General features: G+C 37.8%; 1 protein-coding gene across 1 annotated transcript in view; it reads right to left on the bottom strand.

Moving 5' to 3' along the window:
- ARIH1 (ariadne RBR E3 ubiquitin protein ligase 1) overlaps nucleotides 1-19,616 on the bottom strand; it is a 126,753-nt gene that overhangs the window by 27,288 nt on the left and 79,849 nt on the right. Inside the window, exons 5-6 of the mRNA XM_082649199.1 lie at nucleotides 19,378-19,433; nucleotides 89-155 (exon numbers count right to left, since the gene is read on the bottom strand). Of these exons, the coding sequence (XP_082505325.1) occupies nucleotides 89-155; nucleotides 19,378-19,433 (123 nt within the window). The remainder of the gene's footprint in view (nucleotides 1-88; nucleotides 156-19,377; nucleotides 19,434-19,616) is intronic.

The raw sequence follows: 19,616 nt of genomic DNA, 5'->3' as shown, positions 1-19,616 counted from the left end.
GGTGTTTCTTATATAAGACAAACTGATATTTCTATTAATAAACAGAATTCCTTTTACTTAAAGAAGGAAAACTTATGCGATCACTTACCTCTACAAAGCTATTTGTTATTAAATGCTGATACTTTAATTTAACTTTTGAATCTGTGATCAGGCGCCTGAAAGCGAGAATAAAAGTTTATTAGGAAGTTTTCAGCTAAGAATATTTTCCACATTTATAAAATAAAATTTCAATGCTCTGTGCTATAAAAACTGCCTTAAATTGAAAATACTAAAATACATAAACTGTCAACAAATGGAACTGTAGGAATCAAAACAATAATTTCAAAGTTTCTATAGTTTTATTTTGGTAGACATTTCCCCATTTCTTATACTCTAAATATTCTGTTTTTACCCAGTTTGTATTGTAGTCTAATGACTTACCAATATTGTCAAATTTAGGCCCCTTTCAGAGTTTTCTGACTCTGATATCTTGCCTTAAGACAGTAATTCTCAGCCACCTTTTCTAAGATCCCCTCCCAAAAATCTGTGTATGAAATAAGGGATGTTGGTAGGAATGTTCAGAAATTGATCCAGGTTTGCTAGATACAATTTTGATAGCCTCCTTCTTCTGAAATCTTTTGGTAATTTATCAGAAATGCTTATTGACTGCAACCTGGCTTCCTTTATCCACCTAGAACACCTTAATTCACAAGAATTTCCTGAACTCACAGGAACCCATGAAAGTGAAGAACCCTGAAGCTTAAGTTTCATTAATTTTAATGGTAAATACTCCTGTGAGTATTATAAGAAAATGGTGTTAAAGCAGAAAAAGAGTAACTCACAAACCCAGCAAGAATGATATCAAAAATGCACAGTCCAGAGAGAAACCTTCAAGATGGTGGAGGAGTAAGACATAGACATCACCTTCCTCCCCACAAATACATCAGTAATACATCTACATGTGGAACAACTCCTAGAGAACACCTACTGAATGCTGGCAGAAGACCTCAGACTTCCCAAAAGGCAAGAAACTCCCCACATACCTGGGTAGGGGAAAAGAAAAAGAAAAAACAGAGACAAAAGAATAGGGACATGACCTGCACCTCTGGGAGGGAGGTGTGAAGGAGGAAAAGTTTCCACACACTAGGAAGCCCCTTCACTGGCAGAGACGGGGGAGTGGGGGGGGGTGGCAGGGGGGAAGCCTCAAAGCCACAGAGGAGAGCACAGCAACAGAGGTGCAGAGGGCAAGGCGGAGAGATTCCCGCACAGAGGATCAGTGCCAACCAGCACTCACCAGTCCAAGAGGCTTGTCTGCTCACCCACCAGGGCGGGTGGGGGCTGGGAGCTGAGGTTCGGGCTTCGGAGGTCAGACCCCAAGGAGAGGAATGGGGTTGGCTGCGTGATCACAGCCTGAAGGGGGCTAGTGCGCCAGAGGGCCGGGAGGGAGTCCGGGAAAAACTCTGGAACTGCCTAAGAGGCAAGAAACGATTGTTTCGGGGTGCGTAAGGAGAGGGGATTCAGAGCACCGCCTAGACGAGCTCAGAGACGGGTACGAGCCTAGGCTCACAGAGCGGACACGAGAGACGGGCATAAAACGCTAAGGCTGCTGCTACAGCTACCAAGAAGCCTGTGTGCAAGCACAGGTCACTATCCACACCTCCCCTCCCACGAGCACGCCGCCACGGCCAGGGTCCCGTGATCCAGGGACAACTTCCCCGGCAGAACGGCAGAACGGCAAAACGCACGGCACGCCTCAGGCTGGTGCAACATCACGCTGGCCTCTGCCGCGCATCCCTACCCCTCCCTGCCTCTGGCCTGAGTGAGCCAGAGCCTCCTCATCAGCTGCTACTTTAACCCCATCCTGTCTGGGCCAAGAACAGACACCCTCAGGCGACCTACGCACAGAGGCGGGGCCAAACCCAAAGCTGAACCCCAGGAGCTGTGCAAACAAAGAAGAGAAAGCGAAATCTCTCCCAGCAGCCTCAGGAGCAGAGGATTAAATCCCCGCAATCAACTAGATGTACCCTGCATCTCTGGAATACCTGAATAGACAACGAATCATCCCAAAATTGAGGTGGTAGAATTTGGGAGCAACTGTAGACTTGGGGTTTGCTTTCTACATCTAATTTGTTTTTGGTTTTATCATTATCTTAGTTTAGTGTTTAGAGTTTATTATCATTGCTAGATTTGTTTACTCATTTGGTTGCTCTCTTCCTTTTCTTAAAATAAATAAATATATATATATACTTACTTTTTCTCTTTTTGTGAGTGTGTATGTGTATGCTTCTTTGTGTGATTTTGTCTGTATGGCTTTGCTTTTACCATTTGTCCTAGGGCTCTGTCTGTCCGTTTTTATGTTGTTGTTTTAAGTATACTTTTTAGCGCTGCTTATCACTGGTGGATTTGTTTTTTGGTTTGGTTGCTGTCTTTTTTTATTATTATTCTTTCTTTAAACTACTTTTTAATTTTTAATAATTTATCTTTTATTTTAATAACTTTAATTTATTCTATTTTTTTCTTTCTTTTCTTCTCCCTTTTCTTCTGAGCCGGGTGCCTAACAGGGTCTTGGTGCTCCGGCAGGTGTCAGGCCTCTACTTCTGAGGTGGGAGAGCCGAGTTCAGGACATTGGTCCACCAGAGGCCTCCCGGCTCCACATAATATCAAACGGCGAAAGCTCTCCCAGAGATCTCCATCTCAACGCTAAGACCCAGCTGCACTCAACAACCGGCAAGCTACAGTGCTGGACACCCTATGCCAAACAACTAGCAAGACAGGAACACAATCCCACGCATTAGCACAGGGACTGCCTAAAATCATAATGAGGTCATAGACGCCCCAAAACACGCCACTGGACGCGGTCATGCCCACCAAAAAGGTAAAATCCAGCCTCATCCACCAGAACACAGGCACCAGTCCTCTCCACCAGAAAGCCTGCACAACCCACTGAATCAACCTTAGCCACTGGGGGAAGACACCAAAAAAAAAACCGGGAACTACGAACATGCAGCCTGCGAAACGGAGATCCCAAACACAGTAAGTTAAGCAAAATGAGAAGACAGAGAAACACACAGCAGATGAAGGAGCAAGGTAAAAACCCACCAGACCAAACAAATGAACAGGAAACAGGCAGTCTAGCTGAAAAAGAATTCAGAGTAATGACAATAAAGATCATACAAAATCTTGGAAAGAGAATGGGGAAAATACAAGAAACGTTTAACAAGGACCTAGGAGAACTAAAGAGCAAACAAACAATGATGAACAACACAATACATTAAATTAAAAATTCTCTAGAAGGAATCAACAGCAGAATAACTGAGGCAGAAGAACAGGTAAGTGACCTGGAAGATAAAATGGTGGAAATAACTACCGCAGAGCAGAATAAAGAAGAACGAAAAGAACTGATGACAGTCTCAGAGACCTCTGGGACAACATTAAACGCACCAACATTCGATTTATAGGGTTCCCAGAAGAAGAAGAGAAAAAGAAAGGGACTGAAAAAATATTTGAAGAGATGATACTTCAAAACTTCCCTAATATGGGAAAAGAAATAGTCAATCAAGTCCAGGAAGCGCAGAGTCCCGTACAGGATAAATCCAAAGAGAAACACGCCAAGACACATATGAATCAAACTATCAAAAATTAAATACAAAGAAAAAATATTAAAAGCAGCAAGGGAAAAACAATTAATAACATACAAGGGAATCCCCATAAGATTAACAGCTAATCTTCCAGCAGAAACTCTGCAAGCCAGAAGAGAGTGGTAGGACATATTTAAAGTGATGAAAGGGAAATACCTACAACCAAGATTACTCTACCCAGCAAATATCTCATTCAGATTCGACGGAAAAATTAAAAGCTTTACAGACAAGCTAAAGATAAGAGAATTCAGCACCACTAAAGCAGCTTTACAACAAATGCTAAAGGAACTTCCCTAGGCAGGAAACACAAGAGAAGGAAAAGACCTATAATAACAAACCCAAAACAATTAAGAAACTGGTAATAGGAACATACATATCGATAACTACCTTGAATGTAAATGGATTAAATGGTCCAACCAAAAGACATACACTGGCTGAATGGATACAAAAACAAGACCCGTATATATGCTGTTTACAAGAGACCCACTTCAGACCTAGGGATATATACAGACTGAAAGGGAGGGGATGGAAAAGGATATTCCATGCAAATGGAAATCAAAAGAAAGCTGGAGTAGCAATTCTCATATCAGACAAAACAGACCTTAAAATAAAGACTATTACAAGAGACAAAGAAGGACACTACATAATGATCAAGGGATGGATCCAAGAAGAAGATATAACAATTGTAAATATTTATGCACCCAACATAGGAGCACCTCAATACATAAGGCAAATACTAACAGCCATAAAAGGGGAAACTGACAGTAACACAATCATAGTAGGGGACTTTAACATCCCACTTTCACCAATGACAGATAATCTAAAATGAAAACAAATAGGGAGATGCAAGCTTTAAATGATACATTATACAAGATGGACTTAATTGACATGTATAGGACATTCCAACCAAAAACAACAGAATACACTTTCTTCTCAAGTACTCATGGAACATTCTCCAGGACAGATTATATCTTGGGTCACAAATCAAGCCTTGGTAAATTTAAGAAAACTGAAATCGTATCAAGTATCTTTTCCAACCACAACGCTATAAGACTAGATATCAATTACAGGAAAAAATCTGTAAAAAAAATACAAACACATGGCAGCTAAACAATACACTACTAAATAACCAAGAGATCACTGAAGAAATCAAAGAGGAAATCAAAAAATACCTACAAACAAATGACAATGAAAACACAATGACCCAAAACCTATGGGATGCAGCAAAAGCAGTTCTAAGAGGGAAGTTTATAGCAATACAATCCTACCTCAAGAAACAAGAAAAATCTCAAATAAACAACCTACCCTTACACCTAAAGCAATTAGAGAAAGAAGAACAGAAACACTCCAAAGTTAGCAGAAGGAAAGAAATCATAAAGAAGGAAAGAAATCATATTCACCAGAAATAAATGAAAAAGCAATTAAGGAAACAATAGCAAAGATCAATAAAAATAAAGCTGGTTCCTTGGGAAGATAAAATTGATAAACCATTAGCCAGACCCATCAAGAAAAAAAGGGAGAACACTCAAAGCAATAGAATTAGAAATGAAAAAGGAGAGGTAACAACTGACACTGCAGAAATATGAGAGATTACTACAAGCAACTACATTCCAACAACCTGGAAGAAATGGACAAATTCTTAGAAAACCACAACCTTCTGAGACTGAAACAGGAAGGAATAGAAAATATAAGCAGACCAATCACAAGCACTGAAATTGAGACTGTGATTAAAAATCTTCCAACAAACAAAAGCCCAGGACCAGATGGCTTCACAGGCGAATTATATCAAACATTTAGAAAAGAGCTAACAACTATCCTTCTCAAACTCTTCCAAAATATAGCAGAGGGAGGAACACTCCCAAACTCATTCTATGAGGCCACCATCACCCCGATACCAAAACCAAAGATGTCACAAAGAAAGAAAACTATAGACCAATATCACTGACGAAGATACACGCAAAAATTCTCAACAAAATACTAGCAAACAGAATACAACAGCACATTAAAGGGATCATACACCATGATCAAGTGAGGTTTATCCCAAGAATGCAAGGATTCTTCAGTATACACATATCACTCAACACGATAAACCATATTAACAAACTGAAGGAGAAAAACCATATGATCTCAATAGATGCAGAAAAAGCTTTCGACAAAATGCAACACCCATTTATGATAAAAACTCTCCAGAAAGTAGGCACAGAGGGAACTTACCTCAACATAATAAAGGCCATATATGACAAACCCACAGCCAACATCATTCTCAATGGTGAAAAACTGAAAGCATTTCCTCTAAGATCAGGAACAAGACAAGGCTGCCCACTCTCACCACTATTATTCAACACAGTTTTGGAAGTTTTAGCCACAGCAATGAGAGAAGAAAAAGAAATAAAAGGAATCCAAATTGGAAAAGAAGTAAAGCTGTCACTGTCTGCAGATGACACGATACTACAGAGAATCCTAAAGATGCTACCAGAAAACTACTAGAGCTAATCAATGAATTTGGCAAAGTAGCAGGATACAAAATTAATGCACAGAAATCTCTTGCATTCCTATACATCATTTTTCCTAATGATGAAAAATCTCAATGAGAAATTAAGGAAACCCTCCCATTTACCACTGCAACAAAAAGAATAAAATACCTAGGAATAAATCTACCTAAGGAGACAAAAGACCTGTACGCAGAAAACTGTAGACACTGATGAAAGAAATTAAAGATGATACAAACAGATGGAGAGATATACCATGCTCTTGGATTGGAACAATCAACATTGTGAAAATGACTATACTACCCAAAGCAAGCTACAGATTCAATGCAATCCCTATTAAACTACCACTGGCATTTTTCACAGAACTAGAACAAAAAATTTCACAATTTGTATGGAAACACAAAAGACCCCGAAGAGCCAAAGCAATCTTGACAGAGAAAAGCAGAGCTGGAGGAATCAGGCTCCCAGACTTCAAACTATACTACAAAGCTACAGTAATCAAGACAGTATGGTACTGGCAGAAAAAGAGAAATATAGATCAATGGAACAGAACAGTAAGCCCAGAGATAAACCCATGCACATATGGTCACCTTATTTTTGCTACAGGAGGCAAGAATATACAATGGAGAAAAGACAGCCTCTTCAGTAAGTGGTGCTGGAAAAACTGGACAGCTACATGTAAAAGAATGAAATTAGAACACTCTCGAACACTATACACAAAAATAAACTCAAAATGGATTAAAGTCCTAAGTGTAAGGCCAGAGACTATAAAACTCTTAGAGGAAAACATAGGCAGAACACTCTATGACATAAATCACAGCAAGATCCTTTTTGACCCATCTCCTAGAGAAATGGAAATAAAAACAAAAATAAACAAATGGGACCTAATGAAACTTAAAAGTTTTTGCACAGCAAAGGAAACCATAAACAAGATGAAAAGACATCCCTCAGAGTGGGAGAAAATATTTGCAAACGAAGCAACTAACGAAGGATTTACCTCCAAAATATACAAGCAGCTCAGGCAGCTCAATACCAAAAAAACAAACAACACAATCCAAAAATGGGTGGAAGACCTAAATTGACATGTCTCCAAAGAAGATATACACATTGCCAACAAACACATGAAAGGATGCTCAACATCACTAATCATTAGAGAAATGCAAATCAAAACCACAATGAGGTATCACCTCACACCAGTCAGAATGGCCAGCATCAAAAAATCTACAAACAATAAATGCTGGAGAGGGTGTGGAGAAAAGGGAACCCTCTTGCACTGTTGGTGGGAATGTAAATTGATGCAGCCACTATGGAAAACAGTATGGAGGTTCCTTAAAAAACTAAAAATAGAACTACCATTCGATCCAGCAATCCCACTACTGGGCATATACCCTGAGAAAACCATAATTCAAAAAGAGTCATGTACCACAATGTTCACTGCAGCTCTATTTACAATAGCCATGACATGGAAGCAACCTATGTGTCCATCATCGGATGAATGGATAAAGAAGATGTGGCACATATATACAATGGAATATTACTCAGCCATAAAAGGAAACAAAATTCAATTATTTGTAGTGAGGTGATGGACCTAGAGTCTGTCATACAGAGTGAAGTAAGTCAGAAAGAGAAAAACAAATACTGTATGTTAACACATATATATGGAATCTAAGAAAGAAAAGGTTCTGAAAAACCTAGGGGCAGAACAGGACTAAAGATGCAGATGTAGAGAATGGACTTGAGGACACGGGGAAGGGGAAGGGTAAGCTGGGACAAAGTGAGAGAGTGGCATGGATATATATACACTACCAAACGTAAAATAGATAGCTAGTGGGAAGCAGCCACATAGTACAAAGAGATCAGCTTGGTGCTTTGTGACCATCTAGACGGGTGGGATAGAGACGCAAGAGGGAGGAGATATGGGGATATATGCACATGTATAGCTGATTCACTTTGTTGTAAGGCAGAAACCAACACGCCATTGTAAAGCAATTATACTCCAATAAAGATGTGAAAAAAAATGCATAGTCCAATCTCATTAAACTCTCTTAAATGAACAGGAAAGTTTTGTACAATTTGGCTTCATCTATTTCTTGAGTTTCTTATCCCACTCACTTCTCTTCTTCCATAAGACCCCACCCTGGGACTTCCCTGGTGGTCCAGTGGTTAAGATTCTGAGCTTCCACTGCAGGGACCACAGATTCTACCCCTGGTTGGGAAACTAAGATCCTGCATGTGGCACAGTGTGGCCAAAAAGAAAGAAAAAAAAGACCCCACCTGTCCTGAGCTACTTTCAGTGTACTCCCCTCATATCTGTATTCTTTCAAAAGAGTATACACCACACTTCCTCACAGGCTTTTGCTTGGGGCCACCTCCCTTGGAAAGGAAACAAAAGATTATCATAGTGGGGCTCTGAGGTGGGACAACCTAGGTTAGAATACTGGCTTCACAACGTACTTACTATGAACTGAGGGTAAGTTCTTTGACTTTTCCATTTTTCAGTTTACTAATCTGTAAGATGGAGAGAAGAAATAGAGCTGGCCGACTAGAATAGTGCCTGGCAAATAGTAAGCACTCAATAAATATAAGATGAAGTTGCTATTATATTTTATTTCACTCAGCTAAGATATATTGTTACTCGTGGAGGTCTTTTCTGACAATTCACCATATCAGTCTAGACACAGACCACCTTTACCTTAGTTCCTATGGCACATGATATACCTCTCCTTTATAGGATGTGTCATAATTTTCATTAGACAGCTATCTGTATAATCATTTGTTTAATATCTGCCTTCTTGTTTCCCTATCCCCAACCAAACAATAACCTCCATGAAAAGATCTCTTATGTTCAGTACAGTGCCTGGTCTGTGTTTAATAAGGATTTTTAAAATGAGTAAACCTCCACATCTTGCAGATGTTGAAAATGAGGTATAAAAATGATTAGTGCACTTGGCAGTTCCTCAAAAACTTAAACACAGAATTACCATATGACCCAGCAATTTCACTCCAAGGAATCGAAAACGTGTGTTCAATAAAAGTCTTGCGTACAAATGTTCAAATAACACAAATGTTTCCACAAAAAGTATAAATAACTCAAATGTCCAAGAACTGAGGAATAGAGAAATATGGAATATCCATATAATGGAATATTATTTAGCCATAAAAAGGAACGGCATCCTTATACATGCTACCACATGGATGAACCTTGAAAACATTATGTTAAGTGACAGAAGCCAAACACAAAAGATCACATACTGTATGACTCCATTTTAATGAAATGTCCAGAATAAGCAAATCCATACAGACAGAAAACTGATGAGTGGTTGTCAGGGTCTAGGGGGAGGAGGGAGTGAGGAATGACTGTTTAGTGGTTATGGGATTTCTTTTGGTACACTGAATTGTGTACTTTAAACTAGTCAAAATGGTGACTATTGCTATATGAAATTCACATCAATTAAAAAATAATTAAGAAACAGACTCAAATTCAGAATCCCTGATTTCCAAATACATCTTACTCCTTCTATTACCCATAATGCTTCTCTGATGAGACAAACCCTAATGATTTCTTATAGATGATTCTAGCCTAAGCATAACTGGTGAGAATAAAGGTCAGCCATAGTTATTAGGCCAAAATGACTAAGCCTTAAGTTGGTGATAGGGAAGAAAAAGAAAGTGATCTCCCATCTTTGAGAATAAGCATTCTCAAGAAGGCAAGTGTCAACCTGGCCATTAATAAGCTAATTATCTTCACAAGGTCCTGCTGCCATCACTTATGTTGAAAATAGCTATTATGCCAATTCTCACCGTAGAAGGCAGCTCTTTATCAAGGTAAAAAAAAAAAAGACTTTTACTGAATGCCATCTATATATACATTCTGAGCACAGGGTCAGAAGCATTTAAATGCCCTTGAGTTTTGGGATAATTCTATGCTTTTACAAATGAGATAACTAGAGAGCTGTGCTTTGAAACCAGGTAACTTTAAACACAGGATTTTTTTTTTTTTAGTATGCCCAGTACTTTAGTATACTTACACTAAACATATAATACTTATATGTCTTATACTTATATAGCACCCTGAATAAGTCAACAATATTATGCTTCAATTTAGGACTAATGATGAAATATTTTTCTTTAAAAAGGGTTTTTTCTCCCCCTGACAAACCAATTATAGGTAAGTATAAAGAATGAAATAAAAATCACCTTTAACCCTATTGCTCAGGAGGAATAACCACTCAAGATTTTTATGAATCTAGACTCTTTCCTCTTCTTTTCTACAGAAATGTATGATATATAATTTTAAATAGAAAATTCACTACATATTATTTCATATCTTAGTTTTTTAAAACTAACATTATAGGCATTTTCCAATGTATTAAAATAATTCATAAATCTTTTTAAAAGCTGCTATTACGTTCCATCTTCCCCTACTGGTAGGCTTTTTGGGTTGTAGGATTATGACAATGTGATGATTAACAACTTTATAAAAAAACTCTGCTCAAATTTCTGGTCATTAAAAAGAAATGTAACATATACTATGAGCTGAATTCATGTAATCACAATCAAAGGTCAAAATGATCTTAAAATCATCTCTGGCTCATCTCCTTCTTTTATCAGAGTTTGACTCTAACTCTACCTTGAAAACACATCCAAAATCCAACCATTTCTCACTACCTCCTCGGCTACAGTCTTGGATCAAACCAACATCATTTCTCTTCTGGACTGTTTTAATAGTCTCGCCATCTCCTTGCTCCCACTTAGTCTCTTTTTAATATGAGCAGTCAGAGCAATCCTCTATGACCAAGTCATTCCTCTGCTCAAAATCCTCTCATGACTCTATCTTAGAATAAAAGCCAAAAACCTTAATGGCCTATTAGGCCTGACACAATCAGCTTCACGCAGCCCTCCAACACCCTTCTCTGCTTCCCTTCAATCTGGAACTTCACATTTATAGTTCAAAAACATTATTAAAAGTTTAATAATTATCAGTAATTTAATCCCTATATATATACACTTTACCTTATTAATTACCAAAGCTTGACAAATTATTTCATTTTGCATTTCAATGAGACGAGGAAATTATTTTCAGTGTGAACTTGAGTTCTGATCCCTTAAGCATATATTTTAAAACGGACAGTATTCTATACATTTGTGATTAATTTCCTACTTAGAATACTGAAGTAGTGTTTTTCTGTTTCATCGTAGAGAAATGATGGGGGGGGAGCATTAATTTACTCCACCATGAGACATACAACTTTAAAGTCACATGTTTTCAAAGCATTCTCCATAAACTCTCTGTAGACTGCCTTAAAAATAGATACAACCTTGGGGGTAAGCAAAGATTTCGTAAGTAGCAATAATCATAAATGAGGGAAAATAAGGAATTAGATGCCATTAAAATAAAAACTTCTGTTCACCAAACATCATTCAGAGAGAATAAAGGTAAGCCACACATTGGGGAAAATAGTTGTAATACATATATCTAACAAAAGACTCATATGAGAATATTTTAAGAATTCTTAGAAAGTAATTAACAAATAGACAAAATAACAAAATTTTAATAATGAGAAAGTGACTTGAATGGGCGCTTCGTAAAAAGGGATATCCAAGGAAAGGTGTCTGACATCATCACCCATCAAGGAAATGCAAATTAAAACCACCATGAGATATCCCTATATACCCACCAAAATGGCTAAAATTAGAAAAGACTAGTGATACAAGTGTGAACAAGGACTAGAGCAGTCACACATAACTAGGAGAAGCGGAGGTACAACTACTCTGGAAAAGTAGATACTCTGGCAGTACCTATTGTAAGGCTAAAAATCTCACTCTTCAGTATATACCCAAAAGAAATCAGTGCATATCTACCCAGACACTTCTGGAATATTCTTTGTAGTTTTTTCACAGTAGTCAAAACCAAACAAACAAACCAAAAAAACTCCAAGTATCTATTATCAGGAGAATGAAATACTACATAGCAAAAACAAAACAAACCTAAAAACATACATATATACTTAACAACATGCACATACCTCAAAGAAACACATTACATTAACTGAAGCCGATACACACTCAGAAAAAGAACACGCTACACAATTCTATTTAAATGAGGTTCAAAAACAGGTAAAATTAACTGGTGGTGACAGAAGTCAGAATAGGTAGTGGGGGTGAGATGGATACTGTCTGGGAAGGGTCACAAGGATGAATATTCTGGGTACTGGAAAAATTCTGTACCTTGATCTGGGTGGTTAATAAAACATATTTCTAAAGTAAATGTACTTTACACACTTTATTGAATTTATTTTAGAACTTAATTCAAAAAGTAAAAACAAAAACCAATGCACAGCAAATTGAACTGATTATAATTAAATAAAAATGATGTATTTCCACTGTAGAAGACGAGATGCTCTACTATACTGTGATTAATACACATATCAAAGTTTAGTTTGTCTCTTGCCTCAGATGGTACAAATCATCTGAGGGTCTACACAGCTTCACAAGCCTATGTGATAGAATGTAAAAAATAATCGTCTGACTTGGATGCTTGGAATATTCATTCTTCTTGGAGCAGCACAGACTTACAGGACTACATTTACTTTGCTCTGGATCCATTCAATTACTTGGTTTTATGTAATATTTACAATTATAATATTATAAAAGCACTGGCTTACCATTTCGTGACTAAACCTACTGACAAAACATAAAAGAAACTGTTCCAGAATAGATTTAAGTATAAAGTTGACAATATAAAGTAATTATGTATCTAACAGAAATTAGGGGGTAGAAGAGATTAAAGGTGAATGACAGCACAGAGGCAGCAATTTCCTCACCTTACATAGTAAGTAGTTAAGATTTACTGCTTAAAGTTGATGGAACAGGAAATAACTATCGAAGAATAGCTTTTAAGTTATATTATCTAATTTAAGACAATCTATTTTTAAAAGAACATTTCTGCCCTTTTCAGACAAGTGAGGAATTAGCCAATAGAGGTATGGATTATCAATACCAAGATCCTAAGATACATTTTTAAAAAATCTTTTTTTATAATTGAAGTATACTTGACTTACAATGTTGTGTTAATTTCTGCTGTAGAGCAAAGTGATTCAGTTATATACATATATATATATATATATATACACATTATTTTTTTATATTCTTTCCATTACAGTTTATCACAGGATATTGAATATAGTTCCCTGCGTTATATAGTAGGACCTTGTTGTTTATCCATTCTATATGTAATAGTTTGCATCTGTTAACCCCAGACTCCCAAGCCATCCCTCCCCCATGCCCCCTCCCCTTGGCAACCACAAGTCTGTTCTCTAAGTCTGTTTCTCTTTGGTAGATACATTAATTTGTGTCATATTTTAGATTCCACATATAAGTCATATCATATGGTATTTGTCTTTCTCTTTCTGACTTACTTCACTTAGTATGATAATCTCTAGGTCCATCCATGTTGCTTGAAATGGCATTATTTCATTCTTTTTTATGGCTGAGTAGTATTCCACTGTATATATGTACAACATCTTCTTTATCCATTCATCTGTTGACGGACATTGAGGTTGTTTCCATGTCTTGGCTATTGTAAATAGTGCACTATGAACACAGGGGTTCATGTATCTTTTTGAATTACAGTTCTGTCTGGACATAGGCCCAGGAGTGGGATTGTTGAATCATATGGTAACTCTATTTTTAGTTCATTTTTTAAAATCTTATGTATCACTTAAAGCTTTAAAAAAAAATCATCTGGAATAATTTTGCTAGAACTGAGTGGCAATGAGTGTCTGTCATCATCTCTGCTTATCTGTTTCTAAAAACCCCCATATATGAAAATAAACCATTCCATTTTTTAGACACATCCTGCAGGATGTTGAATCAGAACATCACAATTCCAGATATGTGTTAATGATAACAATGATTGGTCAAGGTGTGACTAAATACATTACTTGCAGGTCTTTAAAGATTAAACAGATACAAGTTTACCTTTATCATCCCTAAGATTACTAGAGAAGCTATACACAGAAAAAGAAATTTAGGCCCCAAACAACTACATAAAAAAACTAACCTACTGTGAGTTCACTGGTGGCCTAGTGGTTAGGATTATAGGCTGTCCCTACCGTGGCATGGGTGCAATCCCTGGTCGGGGAACTAAGATCCCACAAGCTGCACGGTGCAGCCAAAAAAAAAAAAAAACCACAAACCACTAACCAACTACTAGTATGAACAGAAAGAGACAAAGATTTATTCAGTCTCAAGTGATAAATAATTTAGATAAATAGTTTAAATTAATCTCATGAAAGCATCAAAGAAGGGGAGCCCCACTTAGCCAAATAGCCCTTATGGTATCATAGCACAAATCAATCACTGGAGTTAGCAATGATAACATATGCTTATGAAAGCAGGGAGAATAATATATTTCCAGTTACTTATTCAAAGACACGGGCCTATTACACACCCATTGCGAAGGAGTAAAAAGGTGAATCCAATGAATCACTAATCTTAAGAAGTGAGTCTAAGAAGCACTGAAAGATCAGTGAATAATTTCTGTGTAGTATTTTACCAAGGTTAAAGTCACACATCCTGAATGGAAATAAGAAAAGAATTCAGTCAACATAAATAGGGTACCTGGGGTCAACTTACAGCCTAAGAAAGAATACAGACAAGGATACAGGCACTTACAAAAGTGCAGGGTAAGGGAAATATGGAGGAGCTAAGGAACACATAGGATGTCTATCCAAACCAAAATTAAAATGAGTTAAACTGAGGTGTTAAGAATGACTAAGATGATGAGTAGATTAAGAGAACTGAAGAGTAAAACAGAAAGCGAGTACTGCTTGTAAGAAACAAAGTCAAGAGACAGTAGGAAAAAAAAGTAAAAAAAATCCTACCAAACCAAATGCAAATAAAATGCACAGTACTTTCAAGAAACCAAGCTCTACGTGGCTAGAATAATGTGAGAAAAGGTGAGGCAAAAGATGAAGTTGCATAGGTAAGCAATATAGGACAACGAAAGCCATTTGTGAAGAAGAACTGGAAGGTGGTAACACTGGGTATAAGGGAACCACTTAGGAGCTAGTTGCAGATTCCCAGCTAAGACAAGATGATGGCGTGAATCAGGTTAATGGCAGTAGAAACAGAGAGAAATGGATGGATTTAAAGGTAATTAGGATGTGGAATTTACAGAATTTCGTGGAAGGATGACTGAAAAATGCAGGAGAAAAGTGAATCAGAGATATCACCAAGGTTTCTCATTCAGGCAAATCTTTAACACCAAGTGATGCCATTATATGATACTGAGAAGCAAAAAGAATGATTCTGGTGGTGGTAAAGGTAGCAGGAGGGCTGGACAAGATAAAGCCAGAGTAATGTACAAATGAAGATGCCTGATAGGCACTAGGATATATGGGTCCCAAGATCAAAAAAGAGTGTTAATCTGGAGATATAAATTTGAGAATTTCCAGGGCTTCCCTGGTGGCACAGTGGTTAAGAATCTGCCTGCCAATGCAGGGGACACAGGTTCGAGTCCTGGTCCGGGAAGATTCCACATGCGATGGAGCAACTGAGCCCATGTGCCACAACTACAGAGCCTGTGCTCTACAGCCTGCGAGTCACAACTACTGAGTCTGTGTGCCACAACACTGAAGCCAACGCCCAGAGCCTGTGCTCTGCACGCAAGAGAAGCCACTGCAATGAGAAGCCTGCACGCCACAACAAAAAGTAGCCCCTGCTCCCGCAACTAGAGAAAGCCCGTGCACAGCAACGAAGACCCAATGCAGCCAAAAAAAATAAAATAAAATTTTTTTTAAAAAATTGGGAATTTCCAATGTATGCCTAGGGAGAGTGTATAAAGTGCATAGAGTGAGAATAGTGGGACAGACAGACCCCAAGGAGCACTCTTTTAGGAAAAGGCAGATAAACGTGATTTTGTAAAGTAAGAGTAGAACTAGAGTAGGCCTAGGGTGGTGGCCTTAGGAGTACATGGCTAAGGTGAAGGGGATTTTCCTGGAAACGAGTAGATCACAGAAATGAAAGGCTATGGCAAGAGTTTTCAAACATAAGTATGCATCAGAACCATACTAAGACAGCTTGTCATTCATAATGCTGGGCCCTGTCCCCAGAGTTTCTGATTCAGTAAGTCTGGAGCTGGGCCTGAAAATATGCATTCTCTTAACAAGCTCCTAGGTGATGTTGATGCTGCTGGTCGGGGGACCACACTTGTAGAACTACAGGGCTAGGGTGTAGAATGAACTACACGTATGGGCACTGAAATCACACTGGATGACAGCAAGCCTTGGGAGAAAGAAAAGATTGTGCTTGAGGTGACAGCACTACAAATAATTAAACGGGACAGACCAAGATGTCAAGCAGAGAAAAGCACAAAGGACCATGATACAGCTGGACAACAAGACTCAAAGGATTTATGGATTTTAAAGTGAAGAAGCGAAATGGTCTGAAAACAGCATTTGGGACCAAGGGGAACAATGACTTTACCTCTTGACCATAAAATACACAGGGGAAAACACGCTAGCTTCAAATTGAGAGGGCTAAAGGGTAATATGTCTTCAGGAAGAATCAGGTTTCAGTTTCAAGTTCCAAATGAGTTTAATTCAAATTAAAACAAGAAACCATTTTTAAAATCTCTCAAGTTGGAAATTTTTAAAAAACTGATAATCCATCACTGGGAAGGATTCAGTTCCTTTCATACTAAGAAAAAAAAAAGCATATTTCAGTTATGGATCTTAAGTTTTTTTTTAAATAAATTTATTTATTTATTTATTTTGGTTATGTTGGGTCTTCATTGCTGCACGCAGTCTTTCTCTAGATGCAGCAAGTGGGGGCTACTCTTCATTGCGGTGTGCAAGCTTCTCATTGCGGTGGCTTCTCTTGTTCTGGAGCACAGGCTCTAGGCGCGAGGGCTTCAGTAGCTCTGGCACACAAGCTCCGTAGTTGTGGCTCACAGGCTCTAGAGGGCAGGCTCAGTAGCTGTGGCACAAGAGCTTAGCTGCTCTGCGGCATGTGGTATCTTGCAGGACAAGGGCTCGAACCCACGTCCCCTGCATTGGCAGGCAGAGTCTTAATCAGTGCGCCACCAGAGAAGTCCAGATCTTAAGATTAAACATGAAAAACTGCACTTTCTCTCATTTAATTAACCTTTTAAATTCTAAAAGAAAGAAATTATTTATTTAAAAGAAAGAATATGGAAGATATAGCATACAACTATTTAAGGTAAAATGTGGACGTGCACCAGCATGCACATCCAAAGAGCTCAAGAAACCCCAAAGAGGATAAGCACAAGGAGAACCACATCTAGATATATCATAGTCAAAACTGTTTTAAGCCAAAGACACAGCAAATCCTGAAAGTAGCAAACAGGGGACAAAAATATAATTAATAGCTAACTTATCAGAAACAATGGAGGCAAGAAGGCAGTACAATGACATATTCAAAGTGATGAAACTATTAAACAAAAAGCCAAAGAGCATATACATTTGTAGAAATCACCAAACTGCGTTACAAAAAGGTTCCAACAGTATACTCCCCATTGTACTATATGCTCACTCATATTAGATATTACCAAATTCTTTCTTATCAGTCCTAATAACCTTCTATGATGAAACTCATCATAAACTGTCAAACTCTTTCCATCCTCATCTCTAGTAATCTGCTACTCTGTGCTCTAGCTGCTACAGAATACATAACAGAGAAGTTCATGGACTATTTAAAAAATATTGGCATCCCTTCTTTAATATTACCCTCCACTCCCTCAACCCAAAATTTTACTCTTTGATATTACTCCCTAAGTAAAGCTTCCCTAAATTCTTCAGGTAGAGTAATTTGCTTCTTTGTAAATGTACTTTATATATACATTTATACATAAAACTTAAACTATGCATTTTATTTATTTATTATTATGAACCTCTTAGAGAAAGGAAATATATCGTAATTTTTTTGTTGTTCTCCTGTGTATATGTGCTAATGAGTAGGTTCCCAGTAAATGTTTGTGGAATGAATGAAAAGATACAATGACCTATGCTGATGAAATGTACTGATGAAAGAATACAAAGAATTAAAGTATCAGGGGACAAGATAAAGAAGGCTGCAAGAATGGCGGTACTTTAAGATGATGCATGTTTATGTTTGTTAGCTTAAAACAATAATGGAAATAAGATTTACTGAAAGATAGAAACAGTATTAACACAAGCTGACAACAACAGTAAATATATTCTAGTAAACCAAAGTAGGTTGGGATTAACAAAGTGGAATCAGTGGCTTTATAAACTGTACTGGTTAAACCAATTTATGGCTTCATTAGATTAAGAAATTTGCTCACTAAAGCACATGGCTGCCTTTACTTTTATTACCTTCAAATCCCAGTGCTTAAACACAGACATACCTTTATATAGGCAATTATCCAGGACTAATTATACAATTTGACTGTGGATCATTTAGGCCCTCATATGTTTATCTTCCTAGACTGAAATCAATTAGGTAGCCTGAGGTCATGAAAACAGCACTGACTCAGGAATTAAACAACCTGGGATTTTACCCCATGTATAGGAGCTAACTATGCTTGTTTCTTCAAGTTTCTTTCTCTACTTCAAAAGGGAACATTTCACAAGGCCAGTAGATAGCCAACAGCCTCCAGCTGCAGGGTCTTTGGGATCTGTAGCAGTGTTCCAGCTGAGGCCACATCCCCCCTGGTTAGCTCCCAGTGACAGACTGAGCATGACAATGGTACCAAGGCCTGGCCATTTCTGCTTACTGAGGTATTCCTCTGTGGGAAACCTATGCACTGGAGTTCCCCACAGGGTTAACAGAGACTCTCACAGCTGCAACATAGTCTGAGTCTCTTCCTATTGAATCCTCCTTCCTTCTTTCTCTCATTTAACAAGTGTCAGAACTGTATCATGGTCTGTCTAGTGCTCCTCCTCCTCTTTATCCTACATAGATGCTATCCCACAATAAATCGCCTTCCCTTTTAACTTTGTCTTGGCATCTGCTTCCCAGAAGACATCAACTGACACACTGACATATCCTATTCTCCAACCACAAGGTTTACTGAAATCTAGCTATCATGTACTGCCAACTTTACCAGAATACTGCCTGGGCATTTAACCAGGTTACAAACAGGCTTGTGTACTACAAAGGAATATAGATTAGAAAGTCTCTTCAGACACTAAAAATTTTACCTCCTCTATGGTGTTGAGCGAAAATTAATTTGGTTTAACCAACTAATCAATATTCAACATGCAGAATCTATCAAAAGTACTTACATAACTGTGTTGTCATCCACTAAGATATCACAACCATGAGCAGGACACGAAATAGTCTGAAAAAGATCAAAATTTAAACTATGTCTTCATTCAACAAATATTTACTGAATGTTTACCATTGCCAGGAACTTTGCTAGGTTCTGAGGATACCTTAACATTTACAGGACCTTAATCACTCCCTTTCTATTAAAGAAAACGTGTGTGTGTATGTGTATCACCATAAAGTAAGTAAAACTGCT

The sequence above is a fragment of the Grampus griseus genome, assembly GCF_964374135.1.
Source record: "Grampus griseus genome assembly, chromosome: 2".
NCBI classification, from domain to species: Eukaryota; Metazoa; Chordata; class Mammalia; order Artiodactyla; family Delphinidae; genus Grampus; species Grampus griseus.
The sequence above is the reverse complement of the archived record's forward strand: the minus strand, read 5'-3'. Positions and strand labels throughout refer to the sequence as shown.